Source organism: Notamacropus eugenii, chromosome 4 (genome assembly GCF_028372415.1).
Source record: "Notamacropus eugenii isolate mMacEug1 chromosome 4, mMacEug1.pri_v2, whole genome shotgun sequence".
In the NCBI taxonomy this organism is placed as follows: Eukaryota; Metazoa; Chordata; class Mammalia; order Diprotodontia; family Macropodidae; genus Notamacropus; species Notamacropus eugenii.
Window position 1 is genome coordinate 157,682,401 of NC_092875.1, and position 26,559 is coordinate 157,708,959.

The window sequence follows — 26,559 nt, forward strand, 5'->3', positions numbered from 1 at the left end:
GGAACAGAGGTCCAGTGCCAGCTCTGCAACAAGTTACATGATACATAGTGTATATATATAATAAAGCAAGTCAAGTAATTTCTCTGGATCTTAATTTCTTCATACATGAAATAGAAAGTAACAAAATTAAAATAGGTGATCTCCAAGGTCCTTTCAGGCTCTGAAATTCTGATTCTTTTAATTATTTCTTATTTTTCCTTTATATATAATTTATTTGTACATATTTGTTTGCTTGTGTCTTCCACCATTAGATTGAGCTTCTTGAGCACAGGGCTGTCCTTTGCCTCTTTTTGTATCCCCAAGGCTTAACGCAGTGCCTAGTATATAGTAAGCACTTGTTCAGTTGTTTCTGACTCTGGGTGACCTCGTCTGGCGTTTCCTTGCCAGAGATACTGGAGTGGTTTGCTGTTTCCTTCTCCAGCTCATCTTACAGATGAAGAAACTGAGGCAACAGGAAGAAGTGACTTGCCCAGGGTCATACAGCTAGTAGGTGTCTGAGGCCAGGTTTGAACTCAGGAAGATGAGTCTTCTTCAGGAAGACTTCCTGATTCTAGGCACAGTACTCTGTCCATTGTGCCACCTAATCACCCTGTTTAGTAGACACTAAATGTTTATTGACTAATTCTTTTTCCACCTATGTCTTACATAGTGCTCTGACCTAGTATCCAAATCAGAATTTTATATGTAAATGATGATTTTGAGCCCTGAAAAAATTCTATTCAGTCAGTACCATTTACAAGTATCCAACTCTATGACATTAAGCATCTGGGTTCAGTTCTGGCTCTGTTAGGCATTACTTCTTGTTACTTTAGGCAAGTCACTTTACCTCTGCAGACCTGGCTTCCTCATCTATAAAATGAGGAGTTTTTACTAGAAAATTTTAAACCTACAAACCTGGTATTTTGTAGCTCTACTTGAACCAAGTGTTCAATTTAATATTTATTTAATAATAGCTAGAATTTATATGACTCTTTAATGTTTGCATAGTTCTTTGCAAATATCCCATTTCATCTTTACAATAGTTATGGGAGGTAGGTGGTCCATTACCCCTATTTTACAGATGAGAAAACTGAGGCAGACTGTTTAAGTGACTTGCCCAGAGCCATAGAGCTAGTAAGTGCCCTAGGACAGACTTGAACACCTATCTTCCTGACTCCAGACCCCAGGTTCTACCATTTCACCACCTAGCTCCCCAAACAAAATTGCCTAATCCAAGTATAGTGTAGTAATTCAACTCTGTGACTTGAGATCTATCATTCATTCCAGCCAATAAACATTTATTATTGTTGTATGCTATGTGCTAAGCATTGTGCTAGATACTGGATGTGCACACTTTTAAATTTTAAACACAGAGAACATCATTTGGAAATTCCAAGTTTGTAATTGTCTTCATGTTCTCTAGAAACCATTTTTAATAATCTGAATAATTAAGAATCTCTAGCTTAGACTGGCTTTTAATTTCCTTGGCTAAAGGCAAGTGTTACAATGATACAGAAACAATGAGGACATGCAGAAAAATTAGAATTAATAAAATTAAAATGTGTTTTTAATAAAAATTTTGACTAATGAAATTAGTTTATAATCAAGAAGTAACCTTGTGTCCTTTAAGAGTGAAAAGATAGCAGTAGTGAATTACGCTCTACAGAGGGTCAGTAGAAAGTAGTTTTTGAAAACCAGAAGTTTTGTTTATATACTACTATAAGAGTGGTCTAGAATCTGGTCTCTTGACAGCCACTTAACTTTTTCGAGAAGGGGGTCAGGCAGTCAGGTAGGAAAGGTAGTGTCTGAGTGATAGGAATGTTGAACTTAATGGCTTATATCTGAGAAAATCAAAGAGGCAGAAGTGAAACAGAGGAATGGCAGCTATAGCCAAAGGTCTTTTGCATAAGGATAGTGTATTTCATAAGGGTTAATAAGGCTCAGGGAATCTATACACCTTATCTTTCATTGGGAACTAACACAGCTAATTTCTACTTTAGTCAATTTTTTCATCCTTGTTCAGTAATAATATATTTTTTAATCTCTATAATAATAGCTAAAACATAGCACTTTCAGATTTGCAATGTGGTGTATGTGTGGGTACATACACACATACATAATCTTATTTGAGCCTCACAACAGCCCAGTAAGGTGGAGTCAATTAGACTCTGGATCTGGAGTCAGGAAGACAGGAGCTCAAATACAGTCTCAGAAACTAGTCATGTAACCCTGGGCAAGTCACTTGACCTCTCTGTACCTTAGCATCATTATTTGTAAAATGAGGATAATAATAGCGCTTAACCTCTTAGGCTAAGTTTAAGGATAGAGTTGTTGTAAAAATAAGATAATATTTGTAAAGCACTTTGCAAACTTTAAATTGCTATATAAATGCTAGTTATTATTAAATACTAAAGAGGTAATTATTTCTCTGATAATGAAACCCTGATTTTCTACGAGGTAGCCCTATTTCTAATATTGACTTTTTGCTAGCAATGACTTTTTAAAATAGCATTTTATATAACACTTTAAGATTTGCAAAATATTATATATGTTTTCTCATTTTAGTATTGCATATACCCCAAATTGCTAAGGTAATTTAGCAAAGAAGCTCCGCTTTTCTGAAACTGTACATTAAACTTTAGGAATGTTCTATTATAAATGTAGGAACAGTAATATGTGCTGAGTATGTAAAATTTGCCCTGTATTCCAAGGCACATGGAATTAATGCTTATAACAGAGAACAATTAGAAAATTTGGTCATTGACACCTTGTTTCTTTTTATACTGTCACTTCAGATTGTTGAGTAGTTTAAATAACACTTCTCCCTTCTGATTCTGATTGATTCCTATACTCTGACGCTTTTTTTTTATTTTCAGATCAACTAAAATATTATTGAAAGCTGATGATGATCTTGATGGCCTAATTAATGAAATCTTTGAAGAACCCTGTTTTGACAAAAAGTCTGTTGTAAGTAGAGTTCCATGAATACAGTGGGGTTTTTTTCTTCTGTATTTCAAGATATATGTAGAATTCAAAAAATTTGAAGACACAAGTAACTATACACATTCTGTTGAATAAAGAGCACAGACTTCAAAATCAAAGGACCTAGGATCAGACCATGGTTTTGTTACTTATTACCTGTGTAACCTGGGACAAGCTAATTAAACTCTCAGTTTTTTCATATGAAAAATGAAGAATTTGGTTTAGATGACTTCTAAAGTCTGTTACAACTCTCTAAACCCTGTCACCTTGAATTTAATTTAAAAATAGCATTGTTATTTTGACTGTAAGTGACAAAAGGAATTTAGAAACTTGGTGATTTGCTGTTCATTAGGTGATGGCAGCAATAAGTAGAAATTGGCTTTCAGTGCCAATAATGATATCCTGAACCATCAAAGCCCTTGAGTTAATAAAATGTAAGCTTCTCCAGGACAGGGCTGTTTAACTTTTTGTCCTTGTGTCCTTAGTGTCTAGTGCATAGGATGATGTTATACATTATTGTGTACTTAATAGTAAGAAATACCCAATAATAAGCAGTACAAATTATGGAAGTGCATCTGCACCTATTTGCAGAAATCGTTTGATCTTGAAAACCACAACTGTACGATTGTGCTTAATTGTTGTTCCAAGAATTTGTCTAATATTTATGTATCAGAATTCTAAAACAAGGAAAATAAGCAAAATCAAACCAAAGAGAAAAGTTAAAAAGGAAGTTAAACAAGATCATCGCACAGAAGCCACCTGCAGACTGTGCTCTTAGAGAGTGTAATGCCATTTTAGTGGTTTTTTGTCAGCCAGCCTGAAAACAAACCGAAACAAGAGGCACTGACCACAGGCTTTGGGGAAACAAAAACAAAAGTGACATGCCCTCAAGGAGCTTACATTCAATTAGGAAAGACAACATGTATATAAATAAATGGATACAAAATAAATTCAAGGTAAATGTCGGGGGGAGGGGTGGGCACTAACAGCTGGAGGGAGCAAGAAGTTTCATGCTGGTGTTACTTGGCAGTCTGGTAGAAGACTTGGACCCCTTCTCAGAATAACATCTTTAAAATTATGTGAAATACAGTTATCAAAAGCAATTGTAAACTAACTCATGGACTCTATAAGTTAAAAATCCCTACTCCCTTAAAGAGCTCTCATGACAGGTAATCCCGCACTACCTACTGAGGTGACCCATCACTGTCAGACTCAGCCCTGACCTCCTGGCTTCTGTTGTGTGTGAGTTTAGTGCCTCAGTCTGACAATAATACAGAAATTACCTAAAACAAATAAGTGGGATGGTGTTGTGGTTACACATTGGAATTGGGGACAGGGCTCGTGAAGAAAGAGCTGTACATAGGGGCCACAAGTATTCCAGAGAAGAGGAGACATAATTCCTAACTGCTTGATGATACATTTCTGTATCTCAGCTCAGATGAGATAATTTTTATAAAATGCTTAATACAACACCTAGCACAAAATGGTGCTATATAAATGCTTGTTCCTTCCTCTTACCCATCTTAGAGTCCATAGCCAGCAGCATAAATAAGCATGAGCCCAGAGGTTGGAAAAAATGTGGTCCTAGACAGAATTGGTGACCCTACCACCCATTCACATAGAGTATGCTTCTCAAACAAAAATGGGAGACTGAGACACTTAAACTAGGGAAAAAATTCTTTTCCCTTGAAATAGGAGGTTTTTACCTCTAGAAGAAGGGCAAGAAAAAGAAGACAAATATTTTTTGTATTACTTAAAAGTTTGGTCATTAATCCTGCCATTTCTCTTCATCTCTTTTTGGCAGAGAGCCTGCTTCCTGGTTGGTATATGTTATACAGTATCACATGCATAGTTAACACTTAATAAATGCTACTTAATGATGAGGATGTTATGTAACCATATAGGAACTACTGTAGAGTTGTAACTAAGTATCTGTACATTTTCCCTGAATTTCTATTGCCTAAGACCATTTCATTTGATTAAAATTAATTTTACTGAAATTAACCAGGAGTTGGCTACTTTATTTTTGGTTTAGGTAAGTACTGCTCACATACCTTACAAATGAGTCTGATTTTTTTCCTTCTCTATTGAATTTTTCCAGAATGTTTTTTTAAACAGCAGCTTCTTCTTATTAAATCATTGAACTGAAGCATTAACAGAAGAGTTAGAAAGTGACTCTAAATCTTTGCATGTTAATAATAGCAGTATTCCCTAGACTGAAAGTCAGCAGGGTGATTTACAAATTCCTCAGGGAATTCTGCTTCTTTATGTTTACTGCCTCTCAAGGATTTGGTCGTTTTTATTCCAGAAATTTTAAAATGATTACATTCAAATTTTTGTTGAAGCTATTTTTTAAAAAATAATCTTTTTCTTTTAAAATAAAGCAGAACCTGTTTTGCTGTTACACTTCTCTAAAGCTATCCTTTCTCTTTTATTGTTTCGCGCTTTTTGAACAGAAATTAAAATCTAACTCTTCAAATCACACATCTGTCAGAACTTCCATTCAAGTGCTTGGCAAAAGGTAAGTTGAGATTTTAGTGAATTAAACACACTCGTGAGCAAAAGCTAGGAATGTGGTCTAGTCACTTTTGTTACCACTTAGACTACATTGACATTAAATAGCAAAGCATTACTTTTCAGGAGAAGGACCAAGAGCAATATCTCATAATAGGCTGATGGCTTGTGACCCTGTGGTGTAAAGGAAGTTTCCATATTGGAGATTATTGCTATTGTAAATAATCTGCCACATGAAAAAGAGTGTGAACAGTTGCTCAGAATGAATGTTCTGTTATATTCTCCAGGGTTTGCTTTTTTCCCCTCATACTATTTGGCAAACACTATTCTTCTTTGACTCATTTTAACTCTGAGTGTTCTAGAATGTGCAGGTTACATCCAATAAAGCAGAGCTCATGATCATGAATAAATATCTCCTTTCCTGAAACAATCAGTTTATGGAAAAGAACATTTTGATTACCAAAACAGTCTTTTAATTGTAATTCATATTTCTCACATTTGTTAATCACATTTAGATGCAGTCCAGTATACATTGGAGGAAGCGCTGCTCCATATGGCATAGGAACAAACACTTCCCAGAGGTAAGAAAATTAAAATAAGTGGTATTTTATTATCGTTCATTCCAAAAGTGATATGCAGCTTTTAAAGCTTTTAGTGTCTAGCATCATTTGCATGACAGTTTAATAAATGTGACAAGTAATTTTATTTTATAATGCCTAGTATATTTTTTGTAGCTAATCTCAAATATACTTTACAGAAATTTTTAGCATTTCTATTAGACAGTTGGAGCTTTGATGCTATTTTTGTTTGTTTGTTTGATTAAGGGGTAAAAAGACTATGATCCCAAAGAGTTAGATCATTCAGCATGATTCCTTTCTCTTAGCTTGTTTGCCTTTCATTGTTGTGAGTACCATTTCTCCTTTGAAAATAGTTTCTTGTTTTTAATAATTGCCTTAAAAACTACTTGAAAAAAATAAAAAAGTCTTAGTATCTATACATCTTTTCCACATACTGAATTTAAATTTTAGCAGGCAGTACACATACCTTACTTCTTACATTGTTGTTGCCCTTGATTTTTTTCTGATTTAATTCAAAAGCCAACGAACAGAACCATAATAGTACGTAAAAGCAATGAATGGCATTGATAGACTTCAGACTTAGAAGATCTTAAGGTCCTGGAAAAGGTGCTGTAAGTTGAATCTCACTTTTTATAGAAACAGTGTTACAATAACGGGGTTGTATTCCTGATCAAAGGCTTTATTCAACTCTTTCTAGAAATAACTGCAAACATCATATTTAATCTACTTATATTTGTGAAATATAAAGTTTTCTATACCAAATAGTTAATCAGAGCATCATAGAAACCAGTCACAGAAATCCATACAAAATATAATATCAACATCTACCCAATTCTTATCTTCTTAATTCCTGCCTTATTTTTAATGCAACAGTCATTACATTTGATGATGAAACATTTTCACCCGAGTTGTGGAATTAGAGAGTGGGCACCTATGGTCAGTTTGAATGAATATCTTTGATAAGATTTTGGGTACTTAGTGCCCTTTTTTTAAGATTTATTGTATGGCCCTTTTTCATAGCAGCCTTTTAGTCTTTGGAGTTTGATCCCTGGCAAAATTCAAAACATATTAAAAAGATGACTAGTAAGTATCTAAGAAAGTAAACAGCGATCTTACAGAGTCAGAGTGGGTTCCTCAAGAATAGAAATGGTCGTATAATGCTAACTTCATTTCCTGTTTGACAGTGTTACTAGGAGACCAAGAGTAGGCTATTTAGTTTGCCTATATACAGGAGAACTAGAAATACTTTGCCTAAATTTCAGGAGAACATCTGGCAAAGTCTTATGTTATCTTTTTTTAAAAAATTTTTATGCTATCTTTTTAAACATCACTTCCTAAGAGAGTTATCTAGAAGTGGAATGAGTTAATATATAGAAGGTAGCAGATTTTCTTTCGCTCTTAAGTTTTCAAGTGAAGGCTGGATGATTACTCATTAGGGATGTTGTTGAAGAGATTTTTGTTAGGTACAAAACATGTCTGAGTTTTATTTAGAGATCAAGTTTATAGTCTTTCTGTGTTTGAAAGACTTCTTGTGTTCCTGAACTGCTGATTCACCAAAACTAAAAGCCTTACCTTAGACCCTGATTTTAAAATTCATGAACTAATATACTTCCGCTGAATTTTCCATTCCTTGATCATTGTTATTGCTTCACAATGTCTAACAAAAAAAAAAACAGACAAATAATTTCAAACATATTAAATACCTAAATTCTCAGAAAACTAGTAATATTTTAAATAAGCCAGTCTCAGAAAAGGAAATAGATTTAGGCTATAAAGGGACTACCAAAAAAAAAACTTCCTGATCATAATGGAGTCACAAGATGATTATATCAGGCATTTAGAGAACAGTTAGTACCCATACTTCACAAATTATTCTCAAAAATTGAGAAGGAATGTGCCCTTCCAAAATACTTTTATGAAACAAATATAATCCTAACACTTAAAGTAGGGAAAACTAAAAGAAAAAGCTATAGGTCAACATCATTAATGTACATTGACTCAAAACTTTAAACAAAATCCTGTCCAACAGTCTTGGCAGTTTATCCAGGCAATCATTCATTATGATCAAATGAAATTTATATACGAGGGATTCAAGAATGGTTCTAACGGCCTATCTTAAATTCTCCAGCCAATATATGGATGTTTAGGGATGCTGGGACCCTGAAATAGCGACACATAGGTCCTGCCCGAATGAATTTGACCCAAGCCTTCTTTCAGCCACAGAAAATATTTATTAAAAATCTACCATATTGACTAGACACTTAAGGAATATGAGCATTGGTAACACTAGTGTAAGCAGGCCATATTGAATCTGAGCACCTTAAATGGAGGTTGAGATGGATCTTATATACAGAAAAACTGTTGGGGAGGGATCTAGGGTTGGCCAAGTAGTCTGGGGTGACTGGAGGAGGGCTCTAAAGAGGATCTTATGGGAGTGACCTGTAGGCTCTGGTGACTAGAGGAAGGCAAGAACCTAGGGAATGGGGTTTTAGATAGAATGAAGGGTGGGGATCTGGAGATAACAAATAATAGAGGGCCAGGCTAGGTTAAGAGTAACAGAGAATTGGGTATAGCAATAATGAAAGGCTTATAAGGTAAACACCAGATCAAGTGGGGAAATTGAAGGAGAGTTCAAGGTGGGGTTTTTCAGGGCCTGTAGAGAAAAGACACACAAATTCTTTTTGGGTAAGGGGCAAAGGTCTTAGAGTGGGCCCTTACCATTAAAAAAACAATAAACATAATCATGTTAAAAGCCAAAACCACAAGATCATCTCAATAGATGCAGAAAAGTCTGACAAAGTACAACACTTTTGTGGTAAAAACCCTGCAAAGTGTAAGTATAGTTAAAGTATAGTTTAAAATAGTTAAATATATAGTTAAAATATCTATCAAATATAGTTAAAATATAGTTTTAAAAAATCTATCAAAACCCAAAAACAAGCATCATATGCAATGGAGATACCCTAGAACCTTTTCCAGTAAATACAGGAGTGAAGCAAGAATACCCACTGCTATTTGATAATATAATTCTGAAAATTCTAGCAGCAACAATAAGGCAAAAAAAAGAAATTAAAGGCATTAAGATAGATTAAGAGGAGATAAAACTATCCTTGTTTGCTGGTGATATGGTGGCTTACTTGGAAAATCCTAGTGAATCGTAACAGATGCTAACTGGGACAACTAATGGCTTCCGCATAATTACAAGCTACAGAATCCTCAAAAATCAATAGCATCTATGTAGTAGTAACAAAACACAAAAAGCAATAATAGAAAGAAACATCTAAATCCTTATAACTACAAAATGCATAAAATATCTGGGTAATCTACTTACCAAAGCATGATAGAGACTTGTATAGATTCAATTACAAAGTGTTCCTTAAAAGAAATGAAGGACAACTTAAACAGCTGAAATAGTGCTAATGGCTAGACCATACCAATATAATAAAAATGACAGTATTACCAAAATTAATTTATATGTTAATGTCATATCAATGAAATTACTAAGGAAATACTTTGTAGAATCTGATAAAATAATAAAAATCCATTTAGAAAGACAAAAGTTCTAGAATGTCAAAGGAAATGGTGAAAAGAAAAGGGACAGAGGGAATAGCATTTTCAGATCTCAAACTATATTATAAAGCAGAGGTCATCAAAACCAGCTGTTCATGATTAAAAAATAAATAGATCAATGGAATACACTAGACAAGAAAGAAAATCAGAAACACTAGATTTATTTAAATAACCCAGTATTTGATAAAGTAGAAAATAAATTACCTAGGGCAGGAGTGGGGAACATCTGGCCCTCTAGGTCCTCAGGTGGCACACTTTGACTAACTCTGTTTAGATTGGCTACACTGGGGGTAGGGGGGACTCATTATATGTGTATGTGCTTACATGTGTATATGTATATGTCTGTATGTATATTTTTTTTCAAACCCTTCTGGGAAAACCTGGAAAAGCGATCTTGCAGAAATTAGTCTTAGGCCAACACCTTACCCCATATTCCACAATTCATTCTATAAATAGATACATGACCTTAATATTAAAGAAAGATCATATTCCAAAAGAAGAAATTGGAAGAGAAGCGTTATATATCTCTCACAGTTTGCAGGCAGTGGTATTCTTAACCAAACAAAGAGATAAAGATAATTAATTACAAAAGATAAAAATAGACAACTTTGATTACTTTAAACTGAAAAGCTTCTGTACTGACAACATTAATGTGTATAAGTTAGGAAGGGAAGTGATGAATGGAAAAATTTCTTTGTATCACATTTCTCTGATAAGGGTTTGGTATCCAAAATACATAAACAATAAATCTATATGAATAATAGCCATTTCCCAATAGGTAAGTGGTCAAAGAGCATGAACAAACAGTTCTCAAAAGAAGAATCAAAATATTCACAGCCACATGAAAAAATGCTCCAAATAGCTAAATTAATAAGAGAAATACAAATCAAAATAATGCTGGAGTTTCATCTCACACCCTGTAATTTGGCAAAAATGACCCCCCCCAAAAAAGACAATAGACAATGTTGGAGGGATTGTAGAATGATAATGAATATATTAATGATAATGGGCGTACTAATGTATCATTGTGGAGTTGCAAAATGGTACAACCATTTTGGAAAGCAATTTGGAATTACACAAAGTGAACCAGAGACTCCAATTTATACTCTAAGGCAGCTATCAATAAGAAGAAAGTCCCTGTCTGCACCAGAATATTTATAGCAGCACTTTTTGTGACAACTAAAAATTGGGAACAAATTAGATGCCCATCAGTTGGGGAATGGATAAACAAATTGTGGTACAGGGATGTAATGGATTATTACCCTGCTATAAGAAATTATGAATGTGATGAATAAGAGAAGCTTGGAAAAATCTACATTATCTGATGCAGACTGAAGTAAGCAGAGCCATGAAAGTAACATACACAGTAACTAAATACAGTAACAAAACTAAATGGAAAAAAACATAATAAAGTAAATATGACAAAAGTATCTGATCAAGCAGGACTCAACTAACCCAAATCCATCCCTTCGTGGAAGTGGGAGGTCCACAGGTGTTATACATTGCACATATTTTCAGACTCAGTGTATTGAGCAATTGTACTAATGTTTTTCATCTCTAAAAATAGTTTGTTATGTGAAATGGGTCTCTGGAAGGGGGAGAAGGGAGAGATACTTGGAATAACTATTACTTTTTATATTTCCTATTTATTCTATATACAGTTTGTTTTATGTTTGTGTGTGTACATGTATATATGTGTGTGTGTATATATATATATATATATATATATATATATATATATATATATATATATATATATATATATATATATATATATATTTAGCACAGGACCTGCTACATAGGCATTTAATAAATGTTGATCAATTGATAACTATGATGTTGTAAAAAACAGAAGATATCAATAAAAACTTATTTTTTAAAAGGAGGGGTTGTGTTGTGACTCATTAGAGTTTTTTCTTTTACCAGTCATCTTAATGGATTTAGATACCATAAAGTGATAACGTTTATTTGTTCCAATCCAGTCTATACATAGCAATAACAATAATCTCCTTAAAGTAGAACTCAGTAACATACATTAACCCTAAATTTATCAGGAGGTTACCACTGCCAGCTTGTCCTACCATTTCTTGTATTATCCCATCTTCTAATTTGATTTGGATTCTTCAAGAAAATATTTGCTATCACCAACATTTATTTTGTTCTTTTTTTTTACTCATTAGTAGTTAGTAACATGTAGCTAGTTCCAAATAGGAAATCAGACTCCTTGCCTAGACATAGTCATCCTTCTCCTGCTGAGAACTTCCCTCCTCCCTGACTCAATTCACTTCAAATCAAGTCATTCCAGTCACTCTGGCATCTCCTATGCACTTAACAGTCATATTTCCATTCACCTCTATTAGTTTTTTTCCATGTCTTCATTGGATCTGTTCTTTGTCTTATGTGTTAGTCACATCTCCGTAATATTCATTCAACAAATTTATTAAGCCCCTGCTATATTCAAAGAATTCTTCTAGGTACTTTGGAAAATATGAAGGTTAGATAAGATAGTTCTTGCATACTTACATTCTCATGGATTTTCTGTCTGTTCAGGGTATGAAATAGTAACATACATAGCCATAGTATCCCATATTATGTTATTTTTAGCTGGTTGATATAGGGAGAAGTAGAAGGAGATGGTTAAAAGGGGAAGAGATGGTATTAATGTGTATGAAACCAATGCAGAGACTTCAAGCCAAGTAGAATTTCAGTGAGGCTAATGATTTTTAAAACTACTTGCAAGGCTGGATTATTCCATGGACTGGTATTAATTATGATCTAATAGAGTGAATCATAGAAATCACAGCACCAGAATGATTTCTTAACTGCAAGTTGGTTTTATTTTTCTCTGAGGATAGTATGTGTAGGAAAATGTGGTAGTGTGAATAGATTTGAATAAACTACTATATTTTAAATTAAATTCAAAAGCTGTATTCAACATTATGGTTGAGATTTTACACATACAAAATGTCAGGAAATTCAGAGTTATGGTTCCCACAACAGCTATAATTCAGCGAAATTGCACATATGTATTAAGGCATTAAAGTTAACACTCTGTGCAGCCATGTAATAAACTACATATGTGAAAGAAGACAAGTTACGGTAGCTTTGGGAACCATAATTTTGCATTTCTTGACTTGTACATTCAGAATTTCAATTTAACTTTGCACTAATTATAAGTGTGTTGAATTTTTTTATGCATGAATACATCTTGGTAAATTGCTAACACTCTGATAAGAGATAGAGAACTCTGCATGAACAGCATGTAAATTTAAAATAGTTTTTGTTATTTCTAAGTTGATATTTTTAGATATAAAGTACTTATTCTTAAATAAATTTTCAGACTATAAAAAGTATGAAGATTTGAAGTTTAACCCAACCTCTGAGTTTTTCAAGTGTGAACAAATGATTTTACAATTTTGTGTAAGGTTTTAAACACTGAAAAAAAGGAATGGGATTGCTAAGATGTTCTTTCTCTGTATAATTTAAGATGATTGGATAAATCACATTTTTCTCAGAAAGCATTTAAATTAAATATTCACAGCAGTGAATCCAAACTCTTTCTGTACTTGCAATACACTATAATTTGATTGATTTTTGCCACAAAGTATACACGCCTAAAAGTACTATGTGGTTAATATAGTATTTCTTTTTTTTAAGTTAATTAACACTAATTTTGTTTTTAGAATTTCTTGACATCCCCTTGAGATATTGCAAAACCAGAGCTAGAAATAGCTGGATTTTTAGAGTAAATACGAGAATTTCCACAGGAAAAGGAAATTTTTTTAAGAAAAAAATTTAAGCACTTGAATGCAGTTTAATTGAAGGTACCTTGCAGTGAAAGTCACTAGGATAATCAAGATCCTTTATAAACATTCCAAGTATTCCCATGAGGAACCACACACACAGGTCAAGCTTATGATTTCATTTTTCATCTATTTATGTCTCTTTTCATTTTCCTAAAGTAGACATTTGGGCAGCAAATTCTTGAAACTTGATTTGAGTTCCAAACTGGAAAGTGAAAGAGCATTATTTATAAGTGATAAGAATCAACAAAGTTTCAGAATTTGAAGGGATTTCAGATTACATTTAGTATAACCCATAGCTGAATGGGAAATTCCTCTAAAATATCCCTGATAAGTGGTCATTTAATCTCTTCTTAATAATCTCAAATAATGGAGAACTCAAGACCATTTTAAGTAGCCCATTCCACATTGGGATAATTCTAATTGTCAGAAAAATTGTCAAAAATTGACATTTTGGTGGGCCAATCAGTATATTTCTAATTCATTTTACATTTGCCCTTCAAAGACTTCAGGACAGTCAGCTCTTTTTCAGGCTTTTAAACATCTCCGTTCTTTCATCCAGCCCTCATATAGTCCAGCCTCAGTCTCTGCCATCCTAATCTTCCACCTCCAATCCACACTTCTCACTCTAAGGGCCCTGATTGGGTCTTGGTGCCTCAGATTATTTGCTTTTTCTTTTGCCAGCCATTTCACACTGATTATGTGTATGGATACTACAGTTCAGTAAAACCTCCCAGATTTAAAAAATAAGAATAAACTGTACTCTGCTATGTGTCCCCATCATGTAACCAAATGTCAGACTTCACATTTGGTCATACTAAATTTCATCTTATTAAATTTGGACCATTGTGCCACAATGCAATTTTTGTTTTAGGTAGTCCTCCAAACCTTAAGTTTAATCTATAAATTTTATAAGCATGCCATTATATATACCCTTAGCTGAATCATTGGTTAAAAAGTGATAAAGAGAACAGAGCAAAGCACAGATTTCTGTTCAACCCCCACTCAAAAAAAAAAAATCACTGGCTCACTCTTACCTTCAGGATCAAACTCAGAGGCCTCTGTTGGCATTTAAATTGCTTCACAACCTGGTCCTATCCTGTCTTTGCAGTGCTCTTACACTTTACTCCCCTCCACGCATTCTGTGATCCAGCCACACTGGCCTGCTTTTTCTGGTCCTCACTGACAACACTTATCTTCCATATCTTTACCTTTGTGTTAAATGTTCCCATGGAAGAATGCTCTCCCTCCTCACCTCCACCTCTTAGTTTCCAGGACTTTCTTCAATATTCAGCACAAAGGACACTTCTTTGTATCTGACTTTCCTCCCCACCCCAATACTAATTCCTTTCCCTCCAAAATTATGTTCTGCCTATTCTGTGTCTACCTTGTAATGTAATTTTCTTGTTTGTCTCTTCCTCCCACCCCCCATCAGAATGCAAGTTCCTTGATGGCAAGAACAGTTTCTTTGTATCCCTAGCTTTTAGCGTAGTACCTGGCACAGAGTAAGTCACAAAATGCTTATTAATTGACTGGTTGACCAGTTGGAGTCACTGACTACTTACTGGACACAATCATTCAACCAATTCCAAATCTGCCTAACTATTCTAATAGTTAGCTCTTATCTCTCCTTCATGTCTGCAAGGAAAACAAGAGAGACTCTTGTCAAATACTTTGCAAAACACTAGAATTTTCTTTACCTACCAGTCTAGAAACCCTGTCAAAAATGGCCAGTCTGATTAAAACCAGGATACCTCTCAGTAGTCATAACCCTTTCTAAATGCACACAGGTTCTCCCTTTAACGACAACAATCAAAACAAATTTTTTTTTTTTTTGCCAAGAATCAAAGTTAAGCTCACCAATCTATAGTTTGAATGTCCACTACCTCCTGCAGCTGGAAAAGTTAGTGAGGTGTCCAGTGCTACACTTAAAGAGGCATAGCTTCAAGGAACGAGAAAGTGATAGTCTGAGTATACTCTCCTCCTGTTAGATCTTATCTCAAATATCATTTTCAGTTCACATTTTAGAAAGGATTGTAAAACCAGAGAGTGTCCAGAGAAAAGAAACTAGGGTAGTGAAAGGCCTGGAATCTGTGTCATATGAAGTTTGTTTTAAGGAAATGGAGGTATTTGGTCTAGAGAAGAGGTTTATAATGGCTGACTTCAAGTATTTGAAGGTCTAGCACTTCAAAGAGGAATTTGACTTGATCTGTTTAACCCCAGAAGGCAGAACTAGGAACCTTGAGTAGGGCCTGAAAAAAGGTGAATGTACATTTGATGTGAGGAAATGTTTCCTAACAACCAGAGCTATCCAAAAGTGGAATGAACTGCCTTGGTAGGTACTTTGCTAGAAGGTGTCTTGCTAGAAGATCTTGGGCACTGTTAGCTGGCTACCCCAGGATCCATTTACTCTAACAATTCCAAATCCACAAAGACTGAATGAACACTTGTTCTGTTCATTGTTTCTGGTAGGCAGGAATAGGCAGCAGGAATAATATGAGCAGTATTAATAACAGAGTAGTTGGTATATCAGAGTAAGACTTGAAGTCTGAAAAGATCTGTGTTCAAAGTCAGCTTCCAGTACTTAGGACTATGGGCACATCACTTAACCATATTTTACTCATCTGAAAAATGGAGTTAGTAATATGTAAGAGGTCTCTACATTGCAAAATTGTTTTGAAGATCAAATTAAATTAAGTTAAATTTAAGTAAGCCTTAAAATACATTTCAATTAAATTATCTATTATTGCCACTAAATAAGTATTCCTATGTAACTATAGACCAGTTATGAGCCACATCCTACCAACTCTAACATTTTAATGAATCTGTAATCTCTTTGACTAGAACATGTGACCAGTTGCGGTGTACAGCTTGTGATTTCCGTGTATTAAGCTTTGATGACTACATGTGGGATAAATCCTGTGATTATCTGTTTTTCAGGTATGTTCCAAAAAAGTCTCAAAATAATAATGTATTTGAAAAATTTGTACAGAATAGTTTGATATTTTTTGTTCTGCTTTACAGTTTCTTTTCAGTAATAAAGTATATTTAGTGTCTATCTAGACAAGACATATTGAAGTTTCTTTTTGTCTCTTCATGGGAATTTTGCTATAACACTGTTTACTGCAGAGTGGTATGTACAATATGACATGTTGTCTTGGTCCTCATCCTAGAGAATATAGTTACTGAAGTACCAAGTGAACTTTAAAATAAGTAGGTCTTATCTATCAGGCATATGATCCTAAAAACAACTTTATAGCAAGAATTGAGTGTACCATACTTTTGAATTCCCTCCAACTACCTGTTAAGCTTCATATAAGAAACCCTCCAGAATTGTAGAGGATTGAAAACTTTTCCAACTACATGGCTTCTTCCCTTAGCCTGAATAGAATTCTTTAAACTAATATAAGCCTACAGTTTGTGCAGGATTGTTTTTTTCTAAGAATGAGTTGCCAAGTTGTAGCCGTTGACCTTTTTGGCTTTTAATCAGTCAATCAGTAAACATTTATTAAGTGCCTACTATGTGCCAGGCACTGTGAACAACAGTAGACTCACTTAGAAAACATTCCAAAAAAAAGCAAGCACATAGAAACTTGCATACCTGGGCAGCAATACTCAGTTATGTAAATTCCAAATATAAAGCCAGTTTTGCACATTTGTGCAATCCTATTATGTAGCACCATTATCATGAGAATAAAGAAGGAAGACATTCTCTCTGTCCAAGACTCACTGTCATCACTGTCTTTGTGTCATCCTCACATAATTCTACAGAAAGTTTCTCTCCAATAGTATCCCTGAAACTTGGTGAGATACAACTCTTGACTGTAATAGGGCAATGGAAGGATATGCTTTGTTCAAGAGAAACACTGAATAGAAGGAAGGAAATATAGGAATATTGTACCTCAAGAAAATATTCACAAACATGGAAGTCCCCAGAATGAAGGGAGGAGAGAGGCATGATAGAGCATTTGGTGAGGATCAAATGAGGAAGAAACAGAGCGCATTGGTAGTGGGTATGGACGATAAGCCACCAAACCATGTGGAGCAATTAAGAGTCATGAGACAGATCACAAAGCTGGTATGGATATATATATCATTGTGATTGTGGTAAAAGTAGGCAGGGAGACAGGGGAGGATGTTTACTATCAGAACAAACATTTGCTGGAATTCTCTGTCAGCTAAAAGCAAAACAGATGAGACATTTTTGACTTAATCTGCTGATAATTTCATCTTTCAGAAGGTGGAGGAAGCCACAAGGTGTACTGCTATCCTTGACCTGATTCTGACCATTAAGGAAGAACTGGTTGCTGAACTAGAGATGACAAGAACCTTGGAAGGCAGTAATGGTGTTTTCTTAGTGTATGTGAGAGATAAGGAGGGAAATACTGGTCTTAGTCTGATGTGAATTCTAGACAAGGAGTACAGATTTCAGAGAGTTCAGGGGTAAGGAGGGTTCCATGATCTAAAGCTATAAAAAGGAACTTGGCTCAAGAGGAATGGAAAGCTTTCCAAAAGAAAATCTTGATGACATCATCACTGCTGATTTTGATGAGGAAGAAAGAGCTGAAATGACTTAAAAGGGATCTTACTGATGAACTCATATTTTAAAAGCACATGTACAAAGAGGTGGAAGCAAAGTCAAGTAATTCAGTATGAATATAAGTACAAATAGTCTCAGGAAAAATAAAGCCCAATTTGAAAATATTAGAGACCATAAAAATTACTTTTTTTAGCAAAAAGGAAGAGGACCCCTGCTTATAACATAGGTAGAAAGATGATTATGGATGACAGAGAAGATGGAACTCAATTACTATTTTGCTTTTGTTTTCCTCACCATAGAAAATAATCTTTGGACTTGGAAAGACAGAAAAATGGAACAGGAAATTGAAAGCCAAGATAAGGAGATAGTAAGAGAGTATTAACTGTCCTTGGTGAGCTCAAGTCATCATGTTGGCATGAAATGTATCATGAAATTGTGGGTATTGAACTGCTGTCAGTGATCTTTGAGGAAATGTGGCAAATGGGAGAGGGCTGTAGGACTGGAAACAGACAAATGTCTTGATTTTCAAATGGGAGTGTAGGGGAATAGACACTTTAGACCACAGGTGATTTTTACTAAAATTCCTGGTAAAATTCCAGAATAGATTATTAGAGGAATGATTTCTGAGCACCCAGAAAAGGAATAGGTGATCTCTAAGAGCCAGTTTTGTCCATTAAAAACAAGTCATAGCAAAATAACTTTATTTCCTTTTATAGAAAGTGTCACTAGTTTGCTGCATTTGACATGTACCATGAACATAGTATGTCTGAATTCCAACAAAACATTAGGCAGAATTCTTGTAGACAAAGCAGAGTTAATGTGAACTAGATAGATGGGTGCATCCGGGACTGGTTGACTGGACCTAAAAAATCTTAATTAATAGATTTATGTTAAATTGAAAAGAGGCTTCTGGTAAAATGCCCCCTGCTGTGTTCTAAGTTCTGTTCAATTCAGCATGTTTCTCAGTGACTTGAATGAAGACACAGACGATGTGCTTATCAAATGTGGGAATGGCATGAAGCTAGGAGGGATATGTAGTACATTTTGAGAGGCTGAAATGGCAGATCAAAAAATAATAATAAAAAGAAATGTAGTAAGGATAAACCTGACATCCTTCACCTTAATCACTTACACATGTTACAGAATGTGACTAGAAACCGGTTCACATGAAAAAGATGGGAGCTTCTAACAAAATTCAGTCTTATTATTAGTCAGCTGTGTGATGTGGCAGCCCCAAAAACTAATGCTTCATTAATAGAATTCAGTGTCCTGAAGAGAGGAGGTAGTGTTTCTGCCCTGGTCAGAGCCTATGTGAAGGATTGTTTCCAGTTGTTGGCACCATATTTTAGAAGGGATGTAAACAAACTGAAGTGTATTCAAAGTGAGGTAATCAAAATAGTAAGGAGATTTGAATCCATGCCATACAGAGATTAGTCAAAGAAAATGGGAATGTTTAATTTGGAGAAGAGAGAGTTATAGGACTAGAAATAGCCATGTCTTGATTTTCAAACAGGAGTGAGGGGGAAGTGTTCAGTTATTTGAGGAATTGTTATCTGGAAGAAGGACATGTCATTCCCTTGCTTCTGGAGAAGAAAACTTAAGAGCAATGGATGGACATTACAGGAAAACAGCTTTCAGATCAACATAAGGAAAAACTTTCTCACTATTAGAACTATCTAAAAGTAGAATGAGCTCCCTTGTGCCTCATCACAAAAAGTCTTTAGGAAGAGGGTGGATGATCATTTATGAAAGACATTATATTTTTTATTTTATTTTTTGTGGATATCTTCTATTCTGATTCAACTCAACGTGTACTCTCTGTCTATATGAGTGTGTGTGTGTGTGTGTACAATCCCTTCACCTACCCAAATACTGAGATAAGTCTCAAGAGTTACAAGTATTATCTTTCCATATAGGAATGTAAACAGTTCAGCTTTAGAAAGTCTTTTATGATTTCTTTTTCCTGTTTACATTTTCTTACTTCTCTTGATTCTTGTGTTTGAAAGTCAAATTTTCTCTTCAGTTCTGGTCTTTTCATCATGAATGCTTGAAAGTCCTCTATATCATTGAATGACCATTTATTCCCTTGAAGTATTATACTCAGTTTTGCTGGGTAGATGATTCTTGGTTTTAATCCCAGCTCCTTTGACTTCTGGAATATCCTATTCGAAGCCCTTCAATCCCTTAATGTTGAAGCTGCCAGATCCTGTGTTATCCTGATTGTATTTCCACAATACACAAATTTTTTCTTTCTAGCTGCTTGAAGTATTTTCTCCTTGACCTGGGAACTCTGAAATTTGGGCACAATATTCCTAGGAGTTTCTGTCTTCAGATCTCTTTCAGGAGGTGGTTGGTGGATTTTTTTCAATATTTATTTTGCTCTCTGGTTCTAGAATATCAGGACAGTTTTCCTTGATAATTTCATGGAAGATAATGTCTAGGCTCTTGTTTTGATCATGGCTTTCAGGTAGTCCCATAATTTTTAAATTGTCTCTCCTGAATCTATTTTCCAGGTCAGTTGTTTTTCCAGTGAGATGTTTCACATTATCTTCTGTTTTTTCAAACTTTTGGTTTTGTTTTTTAACTGCTTGGTTTATCTCATAGTCATTCATTTCCCTGAACTCAGTTCTCTCTTTCAAAGAACTATTTTGTTCAGTGAGCTTTTGAACCTTCTCCTCCATTTGGCTAATTCTGCTTTTTAAAGCCTCTTTCTCCTCATTGGCTTTTTGGACCTCTTTTTCCAATTGAGTTAGCCTCTTTTTAAAGCTGCTATTTTCCTTAGCATTTTTTTGGTTCTCCTTTAGTAAGTTGCTGACTTGTTTTTCAAGCTCTTCTATTGCCTGAGTGCAGTTTAAGTTCCCTTTGGAGGCCCCGGAGGCAGAGGCCTTGACTTCCTCTGACAGTATGCCTTGTTCTTCCTGATCCAAAAGGATAGGGGGAGACACTTTGTTTCCCAAGAAAGTAACCTTCTATGGTCTTATTTTTTTTCCCTTTTTTGGGCATTTTCCCAGCCAGTTACTTGACTTCTGAATACTTTGTCAAGAGGATGGTCCTATTGCCCCTCCTCTCCCCAGTACCATGTTCAAGGCTGAGATTTGACTCAGCTAATCAATTTCCCCTGGGGCTTTGGGTGGGGTCAGGGCCATCACTCAGGGCTGAGGTTTAGATCAGCTGCTCCCTACTGCTGGAGGCTTTAAGCTGAGCTGCCTGGACATTGGACCCAGGTTGCTTCCTGGCCACCATAGCTGCCTGCAGTCTGCTGCTGCTGCTTCCATCACCTGGGGCTATTACTGGAGGAACCCTGTTCCACTCTCACCCAGCTGGGAAAGCCCTCCCACACTGACCTATGGAGCTTTCCTTGTCACTTGTGGGTTAAGGGATCTGGGACCCTCCCTGCTGGGCACTTTGCCCCAGAGGTCTGTTCAGGTCCTGTTCCTCCTAGTGCTGCATGGCCAGACTGGGCTCCACTCCACTCAGCATCCAGTAAGATAGACCTTTCCTGTCGACCTTCCAGGTTACCGTTGGCTGGAAACCTCTTTCACTCTGTTGTTCTGTGGCTTCTGCTGCTCTAGAATTTGTTGAAAGTAATTTTTTACAGGTATTTTGTGGGCTATAGGGGAAGCACTAGAGTATATGTGTCTTTCTACTCCACCATCTTGGCTCTGGCAACTGGAGACATTATAGATGGGATTCATGATTTAGATAGGGATCTTATGCTGAGGTCCCTTCCAACTCTTAAAGTCCTATGATACTGTGGTTTATACACAGGCTCACCCCACAACCCAGAGGTTAGGAAACCTGACTCATGGACATTTTTGTTAAGCTTTATGTTTATTTTTACTTACTATCCCACAATCTTTCATCAAGCATCTTATATTAACAATTAATCTTATATTAAATATTAATTTACTATATAAGTTCTTGAAAACTCTGCCAGTTAAGAGTAAGCTCTATCAGAGTCTACAGGTCTAGTCACAAAATGCATCTCAAAGAGATGCTTATCACCAGCAAGTTGGCAACTAGTCATTAAATTTTTTTAAGCCTTTATACCATCCACTAAGTTAATAAAGGACATGACCTATACCAGCAGAGGGAGTAGCTATCCCACTGAAATCTTTTAAAATATTGACATAAGAAGCAACATATACCATTTCAGTAATTGTTATTTTTTAAAAAGCTCAAATCCAATAAAATATACTTACCACCAAGACTAAAAGTAAATGTCATTTAATCTTTTTTAATTATCCATTAAAGTCACTTAAAGGTCATATAATACCCCAGAGTCATAAATGAACATCAGGTGTTGTACTGTCATAAGTATATGGAAGGGCTGGTCCATATGGTTAACAGAATGCTGAGAGGTGCAAGATTTATTATAACTGCATTACCACTGAACACCTCCTATGTACCTAGCATTATGCTGGATACCTTGGGGCTGTTAAAAGAGAAAGAGATACTATTCTTGTGGTCTAGTGTGTACTACATACTCATTTGAGATATCTATACACAAGGCAACTAAAGAATTAGTATAGTTTTTCATGTTGCCAGGCATATTGGCATTTACACATGACAGGATGCTTTGTAACCATTCGTTTTCAGCTACATTGAAGTACTTTGAAGTTAGTTTTGTTTGCCTCTTAAAGAAAAGGCATGAAAGAATAGAACATGGAAATGACCCCTAGCTTGTTTTTAAATTGTGTGCTTGTCCACACCAACACGTGACAAAATAAGGGTCTACTTATAAGCCTGCATGTCCTAGTGCCTGTAAAGGTAACCACATTGGCATACCCAGAATGGCTGCTAGCACAGATTCTTAGATCTACTCTACTAGGAAAGATAGCTGTTTAAGGGGTCAGCAATCTTTTTTAATTACATTCACTAGTTCAGGGGAAAAGTCAGCACCCTAAACTTAAGAGAAAATACAAACAGAGAAAATAAAAGCTGAGAAATAAAGACTAACAGACCAGGCTCTACTGCCTGAATGAAAGCAATATTACTATACACTTTACATCCATCCCTGGATCAAGTCTTTACCTCTGAGCAGTTGGGGAGCTCTTAAACATATGGCTAATCAGTGTCTCAATCAGGGAGTCACAAAATCCTTCTCATAAGCATGCCCCCAAAGCAAAACCTCACCTCAGAGTATCTATGCACTTCTCAGAGCCACAGGGCATCGCAACTCTCATGACTCAGTGCCTAATTAGAAATAAGCAAAAGGTGTGAGTCTTCCTATAAGCAAGCTTCCCCCTAAAGCCAGGACCTCCCCCAATGGGTTCCACTGTGAGGCCTATTGTCAGGAAAGATCTTCAAATCCCATTAACGTTACAATGCCTAGAGTTCATCTCTGGGATCAGGAACACCTGGGTTTGAGTCCTGTCTCTGACACCTTGTAGCTATAAGAGCATGAGTGAACTGGTCAACCTCTCAGTGTCCCAGGCAATTGCTAATTTGTATCAGTACAGGGAAATCTTTACGTTAGTAGAGGGAATTTCTATACCAGGAGCTCCCCATTCTGAAATCACAGTTGCTGACTATGTGTGTGTGTGTGTGTGTCTGTGTGTGTGTGAAATGAGTAGGCCTGATGAATATGAAAAAGTACTATGCCAACTTCATATGTAGAAGTTTCTGCTTACCCTAAGCTACCCCCAGACCTGCTCTATCTTGTGAAATAATCCCATGATGAATTCGTCCAAAAGAAAATCTGTGGGGCCCACACTTCTCCCCAGTATCCATCCCAGGAACACTGGTCCTTCTGCATATCTGCACATTCCAGTGGCAGAGGTACATTGGCGCCCTCTTCTGTATCCTGTGATCCCACTGATAACAAAATCAGTTATTCATCTATCCATTGTGTCAACATATCCAGCCTTTGAATACCAAGGAGAACTAGAGGATTTGTCTCACACTCTCAAGGCCATTGAAGGCCTAGAGCAGGAAGCAGAACAACAAACAAATCTGCTTTTGTTGGAGACCGTGGAATGAGGCTTTCATTTGGGCAATTTTTCTTTTTTCTTTTGGTCTTGTTTTTCCTTAAGTCATCTTTAAAATTATTACCAATACAGAAAGTGCCAAAGGACCATAACGTTAAAAGCTGCCTGTTTTATTTTACTTTACTATTTATAGGAACAACATGCCTGAATTCAATAAGTTGAAAGCAAAGATGACAAAGCGGAAAGGGACACGGGCCTATGCTTGCCAGTGTAGTTGGAGAGATGTAAAAGAACTCACTGACCTCCGGACTGATCAGCAACTTCGATGGGTTTGTGGTAAACATAACAAGTGAAGTTTTCTCACCTTCCAGCCAGTTATTATGGAAAGGTCACCTTTTATGGGAGCTTACTCTGGGATAATTTTATGATTAAGCAAGGAAGACAACTGTTATCATTTGTGCCTCTTAGCCAAAGAGGGTGGAATTATTTGAGTAAATTTTACAAATTTCCAAAGTCCAGTGGGCTAGGAAAGATAATCAGGCTTCAATACTTCAGAATCATTCTTTTCTCCTTACTAATATATGTGATTAATTCCTGTTATAAGCAGAGTCACAAGTTAAACTCTCTCCATTTCTTGAGACTCTGATGTTTGCCCTCTTCTCTGTCTCTTTTTAGACTACATGATGTTCTTCCATCATTGAGTATTAAAAAGTCATACACACACACACACACACACACACACACACACACACACAATATACTCATATATATTTTCCCCGATTCCATATTAAAACAATTTTTTACCATTTGTTTTTTTTTTTAAGTTTTGAGTTCCTTAGTAATATAAACAAGTGGTATCTAATGTAAATATTGTTGAAATGTTGACCATTGCACACAAAAAAGTCCCTCATTCTAAACTATATGTATATTGGTATTTTCCAAATCTGTCCAATCTGATGTTGCCAAAGATCATAAGAAGATGTAGCCAAAACCACAGATTGACTGTGATCTCCTACCCAGTTGGTGTTCTCTCTTCACCTCTGGAGGCATTTTACAGAATTCTCAAATAGGTTTACCCATTTTGGGCATAACTGTCCTCATCCTGGTCACCTTCACATACTACATATACATATATATATATCAGAAAAACATCTTTTGATGGGTCATTTTACTTTCACATGCTTGTTTCAGTGTGAGAATTTTCAGGAAACCAAATCTATAACTATTCATCAAAAACATATACACGTAATACATAAATGCAGTGAAGATATATAGATGCCATTGTTTTGTTTTGTTTTTTCTGTTTCGGCTAGTCCAGTATGCCTGCCCTGCGCCTTCAGTACCCACCATATTATTGACATTTAGCAAATGAATAATATCTCAATGTCAGTAAAATAGTTTTGAGTTCTCATTTATGAGCTTCTTAGTACTGTACTATTTTGTATCTAAAATGTGGAAAAAGTGTTTATGTATAAATGGATATTTTATTACAGGTTGTAGTCTGATTAAAATGTGATTTTTAGTATCAATATAAAAGAAAATTACAATTTCTCCAGATCTTAGTGAAAATAAAACTAATAGATTTTAAATTGTTTTCAGATGTTCTATCAAAATGCTTACTGAATTTTAGAATCTTTTCTATCTTTGCCTAATATGTATCTTGTTCAAAAAAAAAAAAAAGTAGCTAGTTACTCATTCTGTGCACTTAGACCTTAATCCTACCTTGAATAAGACATCAAAAATAAATTTCAAGGTTTGTGTTTGTTCACATTTTCTATATTATTCAATAAAGATAATGCTGTAAGAATTAATTTGAAGTCACTTTTGTATGGGGGCAGGGGTGTGCACAATATCTACTTAACTTGCTTAGAAAATTTCTAGTATTTATCAGTTCTTTAAAAAAAAAAACTAATCCAACCCCATTTTTTTGCAAATGAGATAACTTAAGCCCAGAGATATCAAGGGCCTGATCACAGAATAAGTGGCAGAGCTAGGACCTCCTCAGCAGGACTTCTCATTCAGGCATCCCAGGGGCTATGCTACACTGGCTTGCTAGCCTGAGCAAGAGCAGGTTAGGAAAAGTACCAGTAAGGAGTCATGGCCATGCATACACCATACATATGCACATACATATATGCATACATATGTACATATGTACATGTATATAAAACACACACACACACACACACATATATATATATATAAAAGATTTGTATACCAAAGCACTTCATTTTGCAAAGGAGGCAAGTACTAATGAAAGAAGGAGCTCTTGTAATGATAGTGTTGGCTAGGCTCTAAACAGTCATACCAGTGGACTTCACCCAGAGGTAACAAGGTATGAATTTAGATCATCCCATTTCCCTTCTTTAGTGGCCCGGATGACAGATTCCTTGATGTCCATAAAGTAAGGGGGAAAAAGTTATCTTTGCGTATTATTTCTAACTAGGAAAATCATCACAAAACCTAGCAATACATTTCAGTTGCTTACTTGCCTCCAAGTGTTATGGTTTAAATTATTCCTGTAGTGAAATCACCCAGTCATGATTTGTTTGGTTTGCCCACAACTGTCTGGTCCCTCGGCATCCTTTGTAAAAGGATGCATAACATGCATGTTTCATTAAAGTGAATTAAATTTTAAGAACTTCCCAGCAGCCCTTGAAATA

At 35.6% G+C, this 26,559-nt stretch overlaps 1 protein-coding gene across 1 annotated transcript in view; it reads left to right on the forward strand.

Annotated features, from left to right (window-relative positions):
* Positions 1 to 25,707, forward strand: part of CFAP418 (cilia and flagella associated protein 418) — a 28,802-nt gene extending 3,095 nt beyond the window's left edge. The window contains exons 3-7 of the mRNA XM_072603471.1: positions 2,856 to 2,946; positions 5,418 to 5,482; positions 5,991 to 6,056; positions 16,271 to 16,366; positions 24,090 to 25,707. Coding sequence (XP_072459572.1) covers positions 2,856 to 2,946; positions 5,418 to 5,482; positions 5,991 to 6,056; positions 16,271 to 16,366; positions 24,090 to 24,249 — 478 coding nt within the window. The 3' untranslated portion in view covers positions 24,250 to 25,707. The remainder of the gene's footprint in view (positions 1 to 2,855; positions 2,947 to 5,417; positions 5,483 to 5,990; positions 6,057 to 16,270; positions 16,367 to 24,089) is intronic.
* Positions 25,708 to 26,559: the final 852 nt, after the last annotated feature.